Source organism: Denticeps clupeoides, chromosome 16 (genome assembly GCF_900700375.1).
Source record: "Denticeps clupeoides chromosome 16, fDenClu1.1, whole genome shotgun sequence".
NCBI lineage: Eukaryota > Metazoa > Chordata > Actinopteri > Clupeiformes > Denticipitidae > Denticeps > Denticeps clupeoides.
The window spans coordinates 1,861,031-1,880,235 of NC_041722.1; the positions used below are offsets into that span (position 1 = coordinate 1,861,031).

Below are 19,205 nucleotides of genomic sequence, written 5' to 3' on the forward strand. Positions count from 1 at the left end.
TCCAATTTTAATTTCTGCTGCAAATACAAATTTCTGCACAAAACCATGTACAATCCCCAGAACCACCCCACAACCCTCGCCTCTTTTTGTATTAAAAATGTGCATTAACACATGACAGTCAAAATCCTTGACTTGAAATCCACTTAAATACAGAACACAAATCACATCTATATTGCCAAACGTTAAAGTGAAACAAATATGGAATAGAAAATGGAATGGCACTGTGTGGTTTTCTCATGGACATTAATTACAATTAGCCCATTGCTAAGTAGTGGGTGCACAGTGACAAAGTCAAAGTTCTTGAATCAAACTTTGTTGTATTGTCTCCACAGCATCCTGGTCCACACTAGCAATAGAAAACTATGCTCTTTTCCTCCTCTGTAGTGAACAGTAGTATGGTCTCTGTTCTCAGTGAGGGAATACATTTCTGGATGTGCCAAATGCTGTAAATGTAAACTTGATGGCATCTACTTCCTCCCTGTTTGGTACTTGAAAGTGAAAGTGAAGAGATTGCCATTGTGTAACACTGCAGTACAACACATGGTGCACACAATGAAATTGTCCTCTGCTTTTACCAATCACCCTTAGTGAGCAGTGGGCAGCCATGAAAGGCGCCCAGGGAGCAGTGTGTGGGGACGGTGCTTTGTGGCACCTCAGTGGCACCTTGGTGGATCAGGATTCAAACTGGCAACCTTCTGATTATGGGGGCGCTTCCTTAACCGCTAGGCCACCACTGCCCACAGTTAATTAATCTGTCCCAATCATTCAACTCTACCATGTCCACATCAGACCTATTATTTAGGCCCTTTGTTTCAGATGGAATACGATCCAGTTTTTCGCCCCAGCTGTATGTTCCACCAAATCTGTATGGCATAGACAATTTTTCACACTACCCAAAGCAACACTCCACCAAACCATCAATCCTACCTTTCTGCTGCTCGAGTGCTTATAGGACAGCAATACTTCTGATTTATGTCATACTAAAAATGTAAAAAGTCTGTCAAAGTAACACGTCCCCTACTGGCAGACCTTAATTACTGTTGACAGACATGGATTCTGCTGAGCTATCTCCTTCAGGAAGTTGTAACTAATCCTGTGTAACAAGAATTTAAATAAGCATGTTTACTAAGCAACCAGCAATATACATTGTTTTAGTGACACAGATATTGTCCACAATTGAAACAAACACCCACATTCATGGACATCACAATGTTCTTAATGACATATAATACAGTATGTTCATTTTCACAAGAGAGGGAAAAGCTATTTTCCATTCCCTTCCCCAGGGGAGCAATGAGGTTGGATAACAAGTCAGTGTTCCTCCTCCTGCAGCTCCCAGAGTCACAAACACTGACGAACACTGTTTATACAGAAACCATACACACTGTCCAAAAGGGACGTCAGGAAGGCCAGAGGAGCCTGGTGCTCTGGGGCGACTTTGAGCTTCAGCTCAAGTATGTCAATGAAGAGGGATGACTGCACTTTATGTACACTTGTGGTGTTATTTCTGTAATCGTTGTATTTTTCTGTATAAAAGATATTAGAATATATATTATATTATTACTATACTATTATGCTATTATATTATTACTATACTATTATGCTATTATATTATTACTATACTATACTATTATCTATACTATATTATACTATTGTGCTTGACAGAACCCAGTGACCGGAATCAAATGCCCTGTACATGTTCGCTCACATACTTGGCCAATAAAGGCGAGGTGTGTGTGTGTGTGTGTGTGTGTACCTGGTGTTCTCCTGTGATGTGTGTGATTCCTCTACTGCAGAGACTATGTTGGTCAGGGTGACCACATCATCAGCTTTACTGTTCCTCTCCTTTCTGCTGATCGAGCGATTGGCCTCGGGAGACCACTCCTGAATGAACATACACACACACACACATGAACTGGGCATGTGTCTTTCATAGTGATTGTGCTTCAGTGCATGAATAAAGGGGTACAAATAGAACAACCACACCACCACCCCCAGATGGATTTACAGCTTGATTGTAGGCATCCTTGTGTGAAAACTAATGATTTGCGAGTCCAGATGAGATTGCCTATCCCAAAATGGATCCCAGCACAGCAAAACCAGTCATTTGCAGCAAACCAGACAAAGTAGAGTAGGAAATCCTTACACAATGTCAATTTTGTGATATACAGCTGGGAAGGGGAGGGATTACATAATATTTGTATTAACTTTTAATAAATAAAGCAAAAATAAAGCATTCAGTGTTCAGTTCATATTACATTTTAGCAAATTTACTGTATTCAAAAGTAATAATATACTTCTATAGTACATTACATTAACATTTTTATTTACGGATTTTGGTAGATACCCTTATCTAGAGCGACTTACAATGTGCTTTAATGTTAGTAATGAAGTAATCAGTTCTGGTCCAACTATGAATACAAAGCATTTTATTTGCTAGATTATAGTTTTTCTTACTTTAGATAGACTAACTTGTAACTTTATTCTAGTCTAAGTATTGTCTAAAGAGGAAAAACTGCCATTTAAAAATACTCCTGTTCTGACCCCGAGGGGAAGTTAATTTCACGACCTAGGCACCAAGTCAGAGAAAAGTCTAGATGAGTACCTTCAGCGATGGAGGGACCAGGTGATAGTACTGGAGGGTCAGAGAATGCAAGGTGCTGAATGCTGAGGTATGCTGGTGCAACCCCAAGTTTGGCTTTGAAAGCCAGCCTCAGCATTTTGAATCTGATGCAGGCAGCTACTATGAGCCAGTGGAGAGAGCATAGCTCTCATGAGCGGGAAAGATTGGTGATGTTGAGAAGGACATTTTGGTTGTATATAGTTACTCCAAGGTTGCGTGCAGTTGCTGAGGAGAGATCTGTGAGTTGTCCAGGTTGATAGCAAGATCCTGGTGAGGTGAAGAATCTGCTTGAATGAATATTAGTTCGGTTTTGGTGGGATTGAGTTTTAGATTATTGAGAAAGAGAAAGTGAAGTGATTGTCACTTGTGATAGTTGGTGTGAGCAGCACAGCACACGGTGCACATGGTGAAATGTGTCCTCTGCATTTAACCCATCACCCTGAGTGAGCAGTGGGCAGCCATGACAGGCGCCCGGGGAGCAGTATGTGGGGACAGTGCTTTGCTCAGTGGCACCTCGGCGGATCGGGATTCAAACTGGCAACCTTCTGATTATGGGGCCGCTTCCTTAAGAACTAGGTCACCGCTGCCCCTGCTATCCATTTACATTTACAGCATTTATCAGACACCCTTTTCCAGAGCGACTTACAATCAGTAGTTACAGGGACAGTCACCCTGGAGCAATTTAGGGTTAAAGTTAAAGTGAAGTGATTGTCACATGTGATACACAGCAGCACAGCACACAGTGCACACAGTGAAATTTGTCCTCTGCATTTAACCCATCACCCTGAGTGAGCAGTGGGCAGCCATGACCGGCGCCCGGGGAGCAGTGTGTGGGGACGGTGCTTTGCTCAGTGGCACCTCAGTGGTACCTTGGCGGATCGGGATTCGAACCGGCAACCTTCTGATTACGGGGCCGCTTCCTTAACCGCTAGTGTAACCAACTAGGCCACTACCACCCACCTATCCAAGATTAAATGTCAGTTAGACATGACGAGATCATGGAGGAAGCATGTACATCTGAGGGAGGAAAAGAAAGAGGAGTTGTGTGTCATGAGCATAATAGTGTTAGGATAACCCATGTGAGAAAATGACCTCACCAAGTGATCTTGTGTACAGGGAGAAAAGGAGAGGATGGAGTACTGAGCCCTGCGGGACAACAGTGGAGAGTCTGTGTAAAGCAGATGTAGATCCTTTCCAGGTCACTTGGTAAGACCGTTCAAAGTAGGAAGCAAACCACTGCCATGCTGAGTCTGAGTCTCTTTAGGAAGGACAGAAGAGTCTTGTGGTTAACAGTATCAAATGTTGAAGAGAGGTCGAGGAGAATAAGAATATCAGAATCAGAAAACTTCATTAATTCCAAAGGAAATTGCTTAAAATAGATTAGTTTTTCTGATCTGGCAACTTCTCAGAAACAGCCAGAAGGGCCGTCTCAGTAGAATGACCAGTTCTGAAACCAAACTAGTTGGGATCCAGAAGGTTGTTCTGAGACAGATGAAATGATTGTAGATACAGTGCTCAAGGACTTTAGAAAGAAATGAGAAAAGAGACACTGGTTGGTACTCGTTGATGTCTGCAGGATCAGTGATTGATTTCTTTAGGATTGGATTCATTTTTGATGTGAGAAATGAAGAAGTCCAGGAAGTGGAGACTAGAAAAAGCAGAAATGAAGCCAGCTTTTTTTACCAGCAGACTAGCCATTCTAGAGTCCAACTACCACCCTTGTTTGAGATGTAGAAGGCAATAGGGGGTGGATGAGGTTGCTGGTAAAAGATGGTTATGGTTAAGCCTGTAAGAGATGGTTATGTGATGCACCCAAAATCCTGCATGTGGAGGCAATGATTTTGGGTTGCTTCATTTGTTCAGGTCTGTAGCAACATAATGTGGCAAAAAGGTAAAGTCAGCCAAACACCATACTGAATGACCATGCTTTTCAATAAATCGATTTTTCCTTTCCTGATGACACAGGCATATTTCATAATGACAATGAGAAGATTCATTGGACTAATCATAAAATAATGGGTCATGTTCTTTGCATAAAGCATAAAGCATGACACTTTATTTTTCACCCAATTGTAACTTTGGAATATGCTTGAGAGGATTTTACACAGTAGTTCCAATCTCCATTATCCAAAAAATGTTACAGTGAATATATGCTATAGCAAAAACTGGCAGGCAAGGGTTTTTATTATAAAATAATTGTGAATACATATCTATGTACTATATCAGAGCACATGGATTGAGTGTATTCTTCTGTGTGCATGGTGCAGGGGGTTTGGTGAAGTAGGGTGGAAGGCTGTAGAGAACCTGACTGGATGAAATGGAGAGATGCAACATTCCATAGCCCACTCCTTTACTGTGCAAACAAGGGCTCCATTCACAGTCTCTCTCCCACAGGCTGGAATACTAATGCAGTCACATATCAGGCCAATAAAAATGGTAGCAGCTACCACTTCATTCTTTGATTGACACTATCCACTCTTCTGTACCTCAAACTGGGGCCAGTTCATGCTCATGCCTGGCCCATGTGTATTCCTCCACCAGCGAAGGTCCTCAACGTCACTGGCTGCAGTAATGGTCTGGCTGAGGTCACGGTACAGGGCCTTGAACCTGCCAAAGGGGAAATTTTTGATCTAAAAAATGCGTTTACAATAGAATGAGGCTGGTTTTATGCTTATATAAATGAATTTCTGGGACAGAACACTACACAACGTATCAATATTGCTGATTATGTTGGGTAAATATTAGCTTTGCTTTTCTGCAGCACATTCCTCTGACTTCAAATGGGCCAGCCAATTCCAAGTCATATCAGCTACTAAAGCAAACAGTTCATGTGCTCTTTAAACTACCATACTACCATAACACACCGCATTTAAACAAGGACTGGAGCAACCACTATGAAACAGAGACAAGGAAATTCATCTGCATCATGACAAACAGAAATGAGACATGAATCCATGGATACTAATAAAGCAGAATGTTTTGCACTTTTAGAGCAACAGCTAGTCCTCTCTGTGTCACTCTGTCCACCTCTTGCTCAAACCCCCTTCTCTCTCAACTAGAGTTTCAGTTAATGTATAACAGCAGCAGCTTAATTTTCTGTAAGCACACACACTGTCTGTTATAGAGCTTCAGACGAATCTAAAGCTGTTAATGATTTATACTGTTCCTTGTGTTATTTAATGGTCTAACTCACTGTCAAAAGTTATGACCTATGCAGTTATGGAAACTAAGATGGAGCCATTTTGAAGAATCTAATATATACTAAAATATATTTAGTATTTTTGTATCAGGAGAAAGTGAAGTTTGATTAATCCTTTTTTTTTTTTTTTGCCTCTTTTTACCTTCTGTTTTTTCACTGCTGTAATCAAAAGCCACTGGACATGCTCATTAACATGAGTGAATGATAAGAAAGTGTTCAGCATAAACCTTCAGGACTGTTGGAAAACAAAAGTGTGAAATACTGCACTCACGGCAAAAACGCCATGATTTAGAGAGACGCAAATATTAAACTTTTTGCTTTGTTTTCTGATTTTTTGGTTTATTACATAAACTAATGTGTGTTTTTCCATAGTCCCAGGTTCCAATATGAAAGAACTGCAAGACTCATACATGAGTAGGTGTGTCCAAACCTTTGATAGGTAGCTATGTGGGGGAAAGGTGAATCAAAATATGAATGAAATAATAATTGAAAGAAACACAAATTGAACTATTTATGGTTATTTACTGGATATTTTTTTTACAAATATAAGCTAAGCACACATTGCTATGAAAAATGTAGTTGTAAGCAAGTTAGAAGCTGCATGAACTTGCCCAGCCTTAATCATTCACCCAGTGCATTTAAATCTTTTAAACAAGCAAGCCTTGACAATTCAGTCAAAGTCCAAAATCTATGAGGGGCCGTTTAGGAAATATTTCAGACTTTTGTTACACAAACACATGTGAAACACACACATTCACATATGAAACTGACAAGCATGCATTTATACTACTAAAAACTCGCACACACACATATGAAACACTCACACAGATACAGGTGAAAAACACGTACACATACATATGAAATGCTCACACATATACAGGTGAAAGCATGCACACACATATGAAATGCTCACACAGATACAGGTAAAAAGGTCTTATGTAACAAACAAAAATGAAACTTAAACTGTGTTAAAGTAGCGCGGCAGCGCTCGGGAGACAGAGAATCTTCCGTCAGGAAGGGAGAACGACGTCGTGACTCGGTTTGGACTGCGCACGTGCAAAATACAATTACCGCTTTTTAAATCGGGTCGCCAAAATAGAATCCATAGAACCGACTTCCGGATATAGGGAAATGCCTTCCGGATATAGTGAAATGCCTTCCGGATATAGTGAAAATTTACATTTTTGTTTGTTACATATGTGAATCCATCACATGTATCTGTGTGAGAATTTCATATGTGTGTGTGTGTGTGTGTGTGTGTGTGGTTTTCACCTGTATCTGTGTGAGCGTTTCACCTGTATCTGTGTGAGCATTTCATATGTGTGTGTGTGTGTGTGTGTGTGTGTGTGTGGTTTTCACCTGTATCTGTGTGAGCGTTTCACATGTATCTGTGTGAGCGTTTCATATGTATCTGTGTGAGTGTTTTCAGTAGTATAAATGCATGCTTGTCAGTTTCATATGTGAATGTGTGTGTGTTTCACATGTGTTTGTGTAACAAAAGTCTGAAATATTTCCTAAACGGCCCCTCATAAAAATCACTTTGGAAGCTGGACATGAACTGAAATAATTGACAAAAATGGGTCATGCTGAGCACTTTTTTCTCCTTTTGTTTATCTCTGCAGTATTCATTGTCTATTATGTGCAAGACCGGCATTCATCTTTGAAGATTCCATTACAAGGTACATGCAGCTCATGTTGCTCAGTTGGCTTGGCGTTTGTGGTCTACTCCATGCCTTCATTTTCAAGAAACTGTCCTGCCTTAGCCACACTTGATCTGATTTTATGTTTGAAAGAGTTAGCCATCATTGCCTTTCCTCATCACCCTGCTCTCGAGGTGGGTCCTGGATGAGTTGATTTATAGTGTGAATGGAGCAATGTTCTTATCAGCCACCGGTCACCAACCGGAGTCATTCAACATGAGATGGATAGACAAATGTTTGGTGGATGAATTACCCGTCACTGCTGGACAGATCCAGATGTTTGTGGATATCCAGCAGCACCTCTTTGAAGAAGCACAGTCTCTTTTGCTCTGCCTCCTGGGTAATCTCAAACACCTGCTCCATATCCTCCATGTAGCGTGGGTTGCAGCGGTTCAGTTCTTCTAGGGCTTTCTCATATCGATCCTTAGCCTGCGAGGGGGGAAGAAAAAAAGAGGAGAGGGGAAAAAAAGGGAAACACCTGAACCCATCTCATGCTCTCATGTGTGAGTCACACTGGGAAAGTATGACACATGCATTGATTCCTGTGGTGTTTTTGTTAGATCTTGATATTTTTCTTTCCACATGTGGCGGTCAAGTCCCTCAACGCTTATGTAATCTTTGAAAATTATGGAATAAAAAATGTCATCCGACTATCTCTGTTCTGGTTTCAACAAGACAGAACCTTTCTGTCTTGTCAAGGAGAAGGCTACTTCATACCCCATGACAGAGTGGGAGAAAGAAAATGAGTTTCTATACAAGACAGAATGCATTTGACAAGTTAATTCATTTGCAATAAATCCTATGAAATCCTATAAACAAAACCAACGAGACAAAATAAAAACAGCCTACAATCAAAGACCTGTTGGAACATACTCCTAACTGACAAACACAGGCTGGCCAGCCTACTGATTATCTTCCTTGCCTGTAAAACCAGTTTGAGAGTCAAGTCTCAGCCCGTTCATGCGAATTTCATTGTGAAGATCCTATTACAGAGTATAAATGAGACAGCTCCTAACAATCCAAATAGTTGAATAAAAGCCACAGTAGAGCACTGTTTATACTCTAGAATAGAATCTGTGCTGTAGGTCCAGCATAGTTGCTTTATGACCACTATATTTAGTGATCATATAGCGAATATTGTAATATGCGCTATATATGTAATCTAGTGTAATATACTGTAATGCTCTGACACTGAATGTTCTCACCTCGCCAATTTCCCGCAGACAGTTTTTGTGGGTTGCCATGTAATGTATGAATATGTAAAGATAATAAATATAATATAGTTAAAAAAAATATTTGCTCTGGTTGCTCAAAGGCAACACCAAATATTCTGGCAACTATTCTTGCAAGCATATAATCTTATTGTCACAGTGATACTGACAACTTTTCTCTGCAGGGTCCATGCAATGGGAAAGCAACAAAATAGTCAGTGATGTGTGTGTTTTTTTTTTGTTTGCTTTTTTGATTTTAAGTACTGGGTTTTAACAGTAGGGCAGTGGATGACCTAGTGGGAAAGGAATCGGACCCATAATCAAAAGGTTACCGGTTCAAATAAAGAGCTGCCAAGGTGCCACTGAGCAAAGTACCAAAAAAAAAAAAAAAAAAAAAAAAAAACGCACCTTCTCAGATTCTTGACTGCATCTCTCCACACGATCAGTGAACTTGCGGACCTCATCCTGGGACTTGGTGGGGTCTGCTTTGGCATGAGTTTCCCTGGTGACAGCTGTGCGCTCCTCCTTACATGCCTGGTGGTAGCTCTTCTTTGTTGACTCCACCTGCAGAAGAATATAATTCTTAATCAGTCATTACAGATGTCCATGGCAGTGTGGCTCACACACACATGGCAGAGCAGGACACATCTGTGGAAAGTCACTCACATCCTTTAGTTTTCTGACCCAGGGTTTCTGGGCTTTGCGGAAACCTTCTTCAGCATCCTTGGTTTCACGGAATCCCCCAATCATCTGTTTGTGGAAGGCTGATTTCTGCCAGTTACGGATCTTCTCACTGTCCTCTACAGCCAGGTGATCTCTCAGCTGCATGTGGATCTCACTAAGCCTGTCTGCTGCATTCATAAAGGCATGCCAAGCCTTCTCCAGGGTGCCATACTGAGGACCTGCAAAGACACACGCGCTCACAATTACCCAAATGTTTACACAGACCATTATTCCCCCAATATACGATATATGAACACACACTCTCATAATGCACCAATTTCAGTGTTAAAATATAGCGCAGGATGAAATGACTTAAAAATTTATTTCGCACTGCTCGTCTGAACAATGATCAGCTATTTTTAGTGTGGAGTGAGTGTTAGTCCCTGGACCATGTTCACCTTTTTCCACTGCTCCTCGCCACTTCTTGGCCCAGTCATTCAGCTGCTGGGAGTAGCTCTTCTCGATCTTCGCTCGCTCCTGAAAGCAGATGATTAGCTCGCTGCACAGCTTGTAGCCATCATCGATGCGCTTCACAGTCCTCTTGTAGTTGCTTGGCTGCAGGGAAAAGGATTTTGCTTTCCAGGTAAATGTGGACGTACGGCTTGCCAAATTGAGTTATCAGGGATCTTGTGATAAGATCACAGGGTCAATAACATGAATTAATAGTTATGAAAATGATTTTTTATGTTTCTAAATGATCAAGATTTGAATAAAGCATCCAGTTCTGACAACATATACCAAAAATGACAGATGTGTGCAGCTAAATCACAATAAGCTGACAGTGAGTATATTTATGTGTATATATGATGGAGTGTCGATGGTTCACCCGCAGTCAACAGGGCCATTCCCATGCAAGGCAGAAGAGGAGGACCACGCCCAGTGCGATTCCTTTCTGTATCTCTGTGTCAGACCCAGTAGGCTGGCCTGCAGTGGAACTCATTTAGCTGCCTACTTCCATGTATCTCTTACCTCCCAAAAGCTTTCACAACTCCCAACGTCTTGCAGGTCCCCGTTGGAAGACATTTTCTCGTCACCCTTGCAGCACGGAATGGTGGCGGCTTGATGTCAAACTGAAATTAAGTCAAAGAGACCATACAGTGAGCCCACCAAAGAACATTCAGAACACAGCACAGCCAATACTTCACCAACCAAATAAAAATGATACATTAAAAGAATGCAGAATAATACAGACATAATTCAGATGAAAAATAAAAAGCACAGCTGATTTTGACAGGAAGTTCACTGTAACCCCACTACAAGTAAAGAGTTTTAGGACAGTTTTACAACAGGCTCTATTATCTGTCTGTAATCCCATAATTAAACTTGGCAGACTTTGTAAAGGTATAATGGGTCTCACTTCAGAATGTGTCTCTGCTTGGTCAGTGACGATGCAACAGGAGTCCTGCTAAAGAGAACACTAAAGAGAACCATGCTAACTCCGCCTACCAGAGCTTGCTAGAAATATCAAATTTAAAAATGGCTCATGAGCATCTTCATAGGGTAACTAATCTGCACACACTTTCCTGGAGGAGATCCAGGGTAGTGCAAAGTCAAAATGGCTCCACTTAACGTTGTTCTTGGTTGTATTTTAGTCACACAGACTAAAGCAGCTTTTTCTAAAATCAACTTCTTTCTGCCCAACATCAAATCCATTTCTCATGATGTTTCTCATTTAAACAGGCTTTTCTGGATTATGGGCCAAATAAAGTGCAGAATTATATTATATTATATATATTTAAACACAACTTGAGTGCATACATAAAAGTTCAATTTCATATTCACAAAAACAAAATGGAGAAAACTCCAGGGTACGCCAATATTGTACTGTCTGGCAAGGTCCTACAAATGAACATTTGCCAACTCCTGTAAATAAAGATGTTTTTGTCCTTTATAAACTTGCAGAGCCTTCGAAAGCACACAGTCCCATGACTTCTATATTTGCTTCAGTACTCCATCCAGAACAGATGGGGTGCTTCCTGTGGCTATGTTTTGACAGAAGAAATGATAGTTCAGGAAGATTATTTTCAGCTAACTCTGCTTTCAGTCCCTCATTAAACAAAGGCTCATTCTGGTCATTTTAGTAAGTAACGTGAACCCCTCACAAACCCCTTCCAGAGCAGCAATTTTCTTTCTGAAGGTGACCAAGCCTGGGCGCAGTTTTCGAGGTCTTTCATTTTATTCCAGACACCTTGAGATGTAGCCCAGCATCTTGACCATTTCCCCATATTTTTTCATATCAGATTGCTTAATATCTGTTGAGCCCTGTATGAGTCCTGTAAATGTGTATTTTGTTTGGGACTACATCAAGTTTCCAGTTCTACAAGTGGATTTAACCAGTTGGAGGGCTCTACCTTTTTGAATAGAGCATCAATCATCTCCTTTAAAGCTGCAGGTTAGGTGCAATCAAGCCCAAGAGATGAATTAATTTTCATCTTATCCAGGCCCTGTAACACACACACACACACACACACACACACACACACACACACACACACACAGAGCTGTCCAGAGATCTACAACATAATGTTATCGCATTACTGGGAGTGGTTTTTGGTGCTGAGCCCCAGTTGATATTTTCTTAAGAAGAAGCGCAAAGCATAGAGTGTGATGCCCTTGGTCAAAAACTGTCTATGTTCAGTCTGCAGTCACCTGATGCCACAAACGGAATAAAAATGCCTGGTCCAACGTCTGTGAAGTCAGGTGAGTGCGAACTGAATGGCGAGCATTTTTCTGCAAATTAAAGCATCCACACGGTTGAACAAGACCTTAAATCTTGTATTTGAAAAAGTTATGTGGACTAGTGTAGACTATTGTAGGATGCATTGTGATCCACCAATAATTGAGGCATTGATCACCTTTAATGATGAACACAACAGATTCTGAAAATCCTAACTATGCTGCAGCTGATTATTATCATTAGCGCATGAGCGTGGCATGGGTAAGGGGGTGGGTTGGGACACCTGGAAAGAACACAGAGAGCATGAGACATTTCCCACAAAAGTGCCAAATCGGGTGTGCACTTGAGTACGGACCAATTATTCCATCAACTGGAATGTGGGTCCAATGGAGAACACAGACCAGGGGGCATCATACATTCAAAAGACACAATAAAATTAAAGACATAGGGCAGTATGCTTTCACGATGTGCAACAAAAACAACAAAACTTCCATTGTTCCCCATTGTTCCAAACAGTATTGCCTGATGGACAAATAACAGCTACAAATCAGTTTTGAGCTGTGGTGCAGTGCAGTCTTCCAGAAATGAAAGTATTGGACAGGGAAGTGTTGGAAACTCTTTTTACCACTCATTTACCGCATTTATCACACACCCTTATCCAGAGCACCTTACAGTCAGTAATAATGGGGACAGTCCCCCTGGAGACACTCAGGGTAAGGTAAGTGTGTTACACACTAGGTTACTACCACTCAAACTGTATTCTGTTCAACAATGATACAACTATCAAGGTAACACTTGCCTAATTCCTTTTTAAAAATCTAAAAGAGTGTCATTTGCACAGCTTGATAACTTTATTGCATGTATTTGCAACGTTAATGTATGAAATTGATGACATATTACAAGTGCAAATACATAAAACTGCCATAGACAATAAAACTGCCACCATGTCCATAAAAATGAGTAAAGATAGTGTGTCCTGATCATTATTTTGGCCCTACTATTGGCCAGGTACTGCAGATCTGTGAGCAAGAGCACATGGTGACAACAAAATTTGTCTTCTGCATTTAACACATAACCCTTGGCCATGAAAGGCAATCAGGGAAGCAGTTTTTGGGGACAGTACCTTGATCAAGGGAACCTTGACTGTTCAGGATTTGAACCAAGAATCTTCTGCTTCCTTTCCCGCTAGGCTACCACTGTCCCCATGACATCGCTAATGTCACTAATGTTCAGTAAATGTCACTTCAAGATTTAGAGCCATATTTTCAAAGTGCTTTAAAACGTATTAAGTACTAATGTCACTAATGTGACATCAAGTAATTGCCAGCTCTCCTGCAACCCCACTTCATTTTGGATGATTTAATTAAAAATCCTTGTTAATACATGATAATACAAAAAAATATATTCCATGTTGCCAGATATGTAGTCATTTCAGCTCAATCATCTGGAAATGTCTAAACAAACACAAACCTGAAAAGCAGTTATAGAACCAGACAATTATCACTTAATATTAGGTTCCTCTCAGCAAGCACTTTAACCCCCAAAATATCAAATAAACTATTAAAATCTGCCCAATCTGGCAACACTCAAGAAACTGTCCCCTCTGATCTGCTTGCTTTTATAAGCTTTCAGTACAGAGTCTTCACAATCTGTGTGTTCAGTCTTATATTGCGCAACTAAAGTTATACAAAGCTCCACAAAGAGTTTAAAGTGTGACATCTCTGTGTTCTGGCCTGAAAGGCAGTTGCTCCGGGTCACAGCATTGCAATAACCAAAACCCAAGCTGAAAACCGAGATCCATGATTACAGAGTCAAGTCTGGAGAGGGACAGGTCCACTGCAAGTGCCAATTACATGACTATGCGGGTGAGCAAAGCCAGACAACTACCTTACAGGCAAAAACAGCCCATCGTATGGTGACAAAATATTCATAAAGTGCTGGGAACCACAATCATAGACACCCCGTAGTTACAACATTTACATTACATTTACGGCATTTATCAGACGCCCTTATCCAGAGCGACTTACAATCAGTAGTTGCAGGGACAGTCTCCCTGGAGCAACTTAGGGGTAAGTGTCTTGCTCAGGGACCCAATGGTAGTAAGCGGGATTTGAACCTGGGTCTTCTGGTTCATAAGCGAGTGTGTTACCCACTAGGCTACTACCACCCTTACAATACAAGTTACAATACAAAAGTACATTTCTGAACAATGGAAAAAGGACAGATAAAATACATTTAAAACTTACACTGACACCTCCTTTCATTCTCTCTCATTTCAAATAAGTCAATATCTTAAAACCATATGTCCAGACAAACAAGAAACTTCATGCACAATCTATTTAAATGTTGTTCTATGTTAGCCCTTTTAAATATCTGTTCTGCTCTACAACTGAGAATATAAATTTAAATGATAAAAAAAAAAAAAACAATAATGGAGTAATGTTATTTAGACACCACACTGCTTTCTCCACAATTTCCCCCCTTGGAATCAAGTATTTATCCCTCTACCTATATGGGGGGCTGAAAGTGAAACACCCCCACACAGTACATGCACTTGACATTGCCGTTCGTATGAGATGGAAATCTGGATCAGTACCAAAGTAAACCACAAAATGTGGCATTCGTGGGTCACGATGGAGGCAAAAGCAGTGCAAAGGGAAGGTTGAGGAAACTATGGCACTATGACAACAAACCGGAGCCAAAGCTGCTTTGTCCAGAAGTGAGGAGACACTCAAACACAGCAACAGCAGCCCGGAGCACGTGGTACATGCGTAACACAGTTCACACGCACAACAAATGCAGCCAGCCCACCCTTCACCCACATCCCCTGCTGGGGATAATTCAGAAAGTAGGACAAAAGAGGGAGGAGTCAAAGGGTCCACATAAGCCACACTGGAAACTTGTAGTCATTAATCTGATTAACATGCGCAAGGCTCCAAAGCAATTACTCCAACCAGCGTTCCGGCTCCAAATCAAGCCACAGCCTCTCCCTTCCCTGATGACATGTACAGTTTAAGGTTGAGGTATTCACAGACCATCCACTCAGCCTGGGGTAGTTTCAACAACCAAAGATAGCCACTGACAGCACCCGGAACCATCTGTGCATTCGACAGCTGTACTGCTGACAGGACAAATGCAACAAGGCTTCAATATGCTGGAATAGAGTGAATGAATGTATAATACAAAAAAGTAACCAATAAGATGGTTGAATTGGTGTCCGCAGTAATGGACTACTACATTATTGAAGCACAGGGGTGTGTACAAAAATACTTTTCATCTTTTGGTAGACAAGTTTTTATGGACGGCAAAAGAAAATTAATTGGCCTTGCTTATTGAATACTTATCTCTCTATATCAGTTCTACTCCTGAAGTGTCACCACACTGTGATTAAAGCTTTTAACAAGATCTGCTCCAAAATATCACTTAACTCAGCTTTAACAAAAACTCTGCAAGCAGCTCTTCACATTTCAAGTCTTTGACTTTCCATTTAGTAAATCCCAACATTGCCATTATTTACCAAGGATACACACAGATGGAAAAACACAGATGGACACCAAACTTACCTAAAACGAGACAAAATGAGTCCAGAGATCAGTCTTCTTCAGCCCAGTAATTATATCTGAATGCTTGTCCCTGGAGGAGAGTGAGAATTACTGGCATTAATACCAACAAGGCAGTGAACCAAGATCTCCTCGCTAAGAGAAAGTGGTCAGGGGGTTAATATACACTCACTGACTCTCAATGGCGACACATTCTGTACCGGGGGGTGAAATGTCACACGTTAAACCTGTAAAAACCTTGATGAGGGCACAGGAAAAAAAAGTCACACATCTATCTGCTAATCACCAGCACGGAGCAACCAGCCATGTGCCAAAGGCTTAAAATAACCAACTCCAAATTCACAGCATTCACAATACACCACACACTAAACATGGGTCTAAATAACGGTTGGCAAGGCTGGTCATCATACGGTCACTAGAACATACACAGCCTGTACAAAAAGGAGGGAAAATTTACCACATGGATTTAAAATAAATAGGTTAGAGTATCCCATTGGATTATTATGTCATGGATAATGACCTTTCAGATGGTAACAATTTGATAAACCATAACTGATGCAGTGAGCAGCTTTATGTCAGAAGACACAAAGTGTCAAATTATTGCCATGCATCAAAGAAAACATCTATGGAGTTTGCTGAAACTGAAATTTGGTTAAGTGGATTCAATTCAACACCTTATTAAAAAACGACAATGTTGATATTTGGTGTGACTTTAATTGTTGAATTGGATCCACTTTTGGATCGTTCCTCTATCACACCCTGCGCCTTCTCTACTGAGATTCTCTCTATGTGGAGGATATTGAAACAACATATCATTCAATTAAAGAACCCATCCCCAGATGTTTATAATTTCCCAGCCTTCCTAGTGAAACAGTTAGATTATCTAATTTTGTTATAGTCAAATGTGCAGTCATCTTCATATTTAACCTGTGTGGGAGAAGGAACTTGGTAAAAAAAAGTTAAAAACTCTGAAAATAAACAGCATTTTAATTACTTAATCTTTTTAATACTAAGGTTAGTATTATCATAAGGTTAGCTTACCAAATCATGCATTAGAGATTTTTTTTATTGTGGGGAAGGTCAGATATGTACTTAAAAGAATCTATTAATACATTTAGAAAAGGTGGAACTCCTTTCTTTCTTGATGTCCTGGAGAAATTCATTTAGAATTCCTCTGCTCCAAGGAAATAATTAGAGGTATTTTGGTAATGTACCAATTAGACTTAATTATTGCTGAAATTGGCACAGATTACATGGCTTGCACCTGCAGACCTTTACATTATGTACATATTTTTACTTGCATTTTTAATAAAATTAACACTTTTATGTGCTCTGTTATTTTGTAGAGAGCCCTGTCAGGACTGGAAAAGACGATTTATTAACAGGGTCAGAAATACATAGCAGGGCATCTGAATTCATTTGCTCCTCTATTGCATAGAAATCTAACTAAAGCCACTGGGGATGCACGTGACTGCATTTCTTGGTGCCGGTCCCAAGCCTGGGTAAATGGGGATGATTGAGTCAGGAAGGGCAACTGGCGTAACTATGCGGACAACCAGATCCACAACTTGATCCACTGTGGCAACCCAGTGGGCAACCCAAGCTAAATTGACATTTTTACTATTAGCCTTTTATTCAAGGGGCTTTCTTCTGGTTTTGGAGCAGTTTAGTCCCAATCTGAGATGTATAGTGGAAATGCTTCACCAAACCTTTAAGTGATCTGAAAAATCAGATCACTTTAGAAGATTGTTTTCAGACCACTTGATGCAGGCCAACAAATTGACCATTCTAAAATGTGACAGTGACAACCATGGGAAACAGATTAGATTAGATTCAACTTTATTGTCATTACACATGTACAAGTACAGGGCAACGAAATGCAGTTTAGGTCTAACCAGAATTGCAGTAAGCAACAAGTGCAGGATAAAGGTAGGATAAGTTATGGGTATACATAAGGTGATATGTACAGGAAGAGACTGAATAATATTTACAGATGGATGTAGTGAAAGTGAAGTGATTGTCACACGTGATACACATCAACACAGTGCACACAGTGAAATTTGTCCTCTGCATTTAACCCATCACCCTGAGTGAGCAGTGGGCAGCCATGACAGGCGCCCGGGGAGCAGTGTGTGGGGACGGTGCTTTGCTCAGTGGCACCTCAGTGGTACCTTTTCAGATCGGGATTCGAACCAGCAACCTTCTGATTGTGGGGCTGCTTCCTTAACCACTAGGCCACCACTGCCCCGTACAGTATTATGTAATAATATACAGTTAGTATTAACTATAAATATGAACATATGTATAAAAAGAAGTGTATAATCAGAATTCTACAAATGTGTATATGCAATGGATATATATATATTTATATTTACAGTTGGATATGTACAATGTAGTGCAATGATTATGTGCAAAAATGTGCACGATTAAATAGTATGGTGGTTATCAGGAGTGTGTGTGTGTGTGTGTGTGTGTGGGGGGGGGGGGGGCAGAGGAGTTCAGCAAGGAGACAGCTCTGGGAGCTTTTAAGAAAGGATAAGGTATTTTCACTGAAATTCACAGTTAAGATTAAATAAAATGCAGTCATATTAAATAAATAAAGAAATAAAATCGCTGCAGTAAGTTGGCTCTTGATTATTTGCTCATTTGTTATTTGGCAACCAATTTAAACAAAAAAGGCACCACTGTGTGAAATAAGAATACAAGCATAAATCTAGTAGCCATAATAGCACAACATCTGTTAAAAATCTAGATCATTCCACCTGAAGATATGATGTTCATGCTGGATAACGAGCTGTTCAAAGTTGGATTTGCTTGTTTTTTCACATCAGACTGACATTTACAGGGTGGGACATTGAATACATTTTATAAGTGGTCAGATACTTATAAATAACTCATGTTACGTTAAAACCAACCATTGCACACCATTGTTTTTCTTGTGAAATTACCAATAAATTTGATGTGTCACATGACCCTCTTTCTATTGAAAAAACAAAAGTTGGATCCAAAATGGCCAACTTCAAAATGGCCACATATGGTCAGCACCCATCTTGAAAAGTTTGCCCCCTCACATATACTAATGTGCCACAAACAGGACGTTAATATCACCAACCATTCGCATTTTATTAAGGTGTACCCATATATATGGCCCACCCTGTAGTTTGATTGTCATCTTTTCCTAATTTTTGGTGTGAACCTGTTCATTATGAGAAGGGGACTAACTCACAATAACAATGGATTATATCAGTGCCATGTCCTAATTACATAAGCAGCCCGGCGCTGACAACAGCCAGACAGGGCATTTGCGGCTAATGAGGAGAGTCAGCTTTGACGCAGCAAAATACTGAATCATGCAAGACACAGAGTTCACTACTGGTTTCTGCTCTTCAAAATAAAAACAATGGTCTGGTTACCTGGACAGCTAAAATATAATTTAATAATAATTGCACAGGAGTAACAATCAAAATCTATACATTTGTTAAAAGAACCTAGAACACCACAGTGACCAGTGA

The 19,205-nt window shown here is 40.4% G+C and overlaps 1 protein-coding gene across 4 annotated transcripts in view; it reads right to left on the reverse strand.

Annotated features, from left to right (window-relative positions):
- Positions 1-19,205, reverse strand: part of pacsin3 (protein kinase C and casein kinase substrate in neurons 3) — a 28,175-nt gene that overhangs the window by 4,388 nt on the left and 4,582 nt on the right. For 3 of the 4 annotated variants that reach the window (XM_028955905.1, XM_028955902.1, XM_028955903.1), the window contains 8 exons: positions 15,697-15,766; positions 10,426-10,526; positions 9,855-10,011; positions 9,400-9,635; positions 9,142-9,297; positions 7,776-7,951; positions 5,110-5,230; positions 1,757-1,884 (listed from right to left, as the gene is read on the reverse strand). In XM_028955905.1, the coding sequence (XP_028811738.1) occupies positions 1,757-1,884; positions 5,110-5,230; positions 7,776-7,951; positions 9,142-9,297; positions 9,400-9,635; positions 9,855-10,011; positions 10,426-10,479 (1,028 nt within the window). In that variant the 5' untranslated portion in view covers positions 10,480-10,526; positions 15,697-15,766. Of the gene's footprint in view, positions 1-1,756; positions 1,885-5,109; positions 5,231-7,775; positions 7,952-9,141; positions 9,298-9,399; positions 9,636-9,854; positions 10,012-10,425; positions 10,527-10,813; positions 10,856-15,696; positions 15,767-19,205 lie in introns of those variants that run through there. The other variant, XM_028955904.1, reaches the window with a different exon arrangement.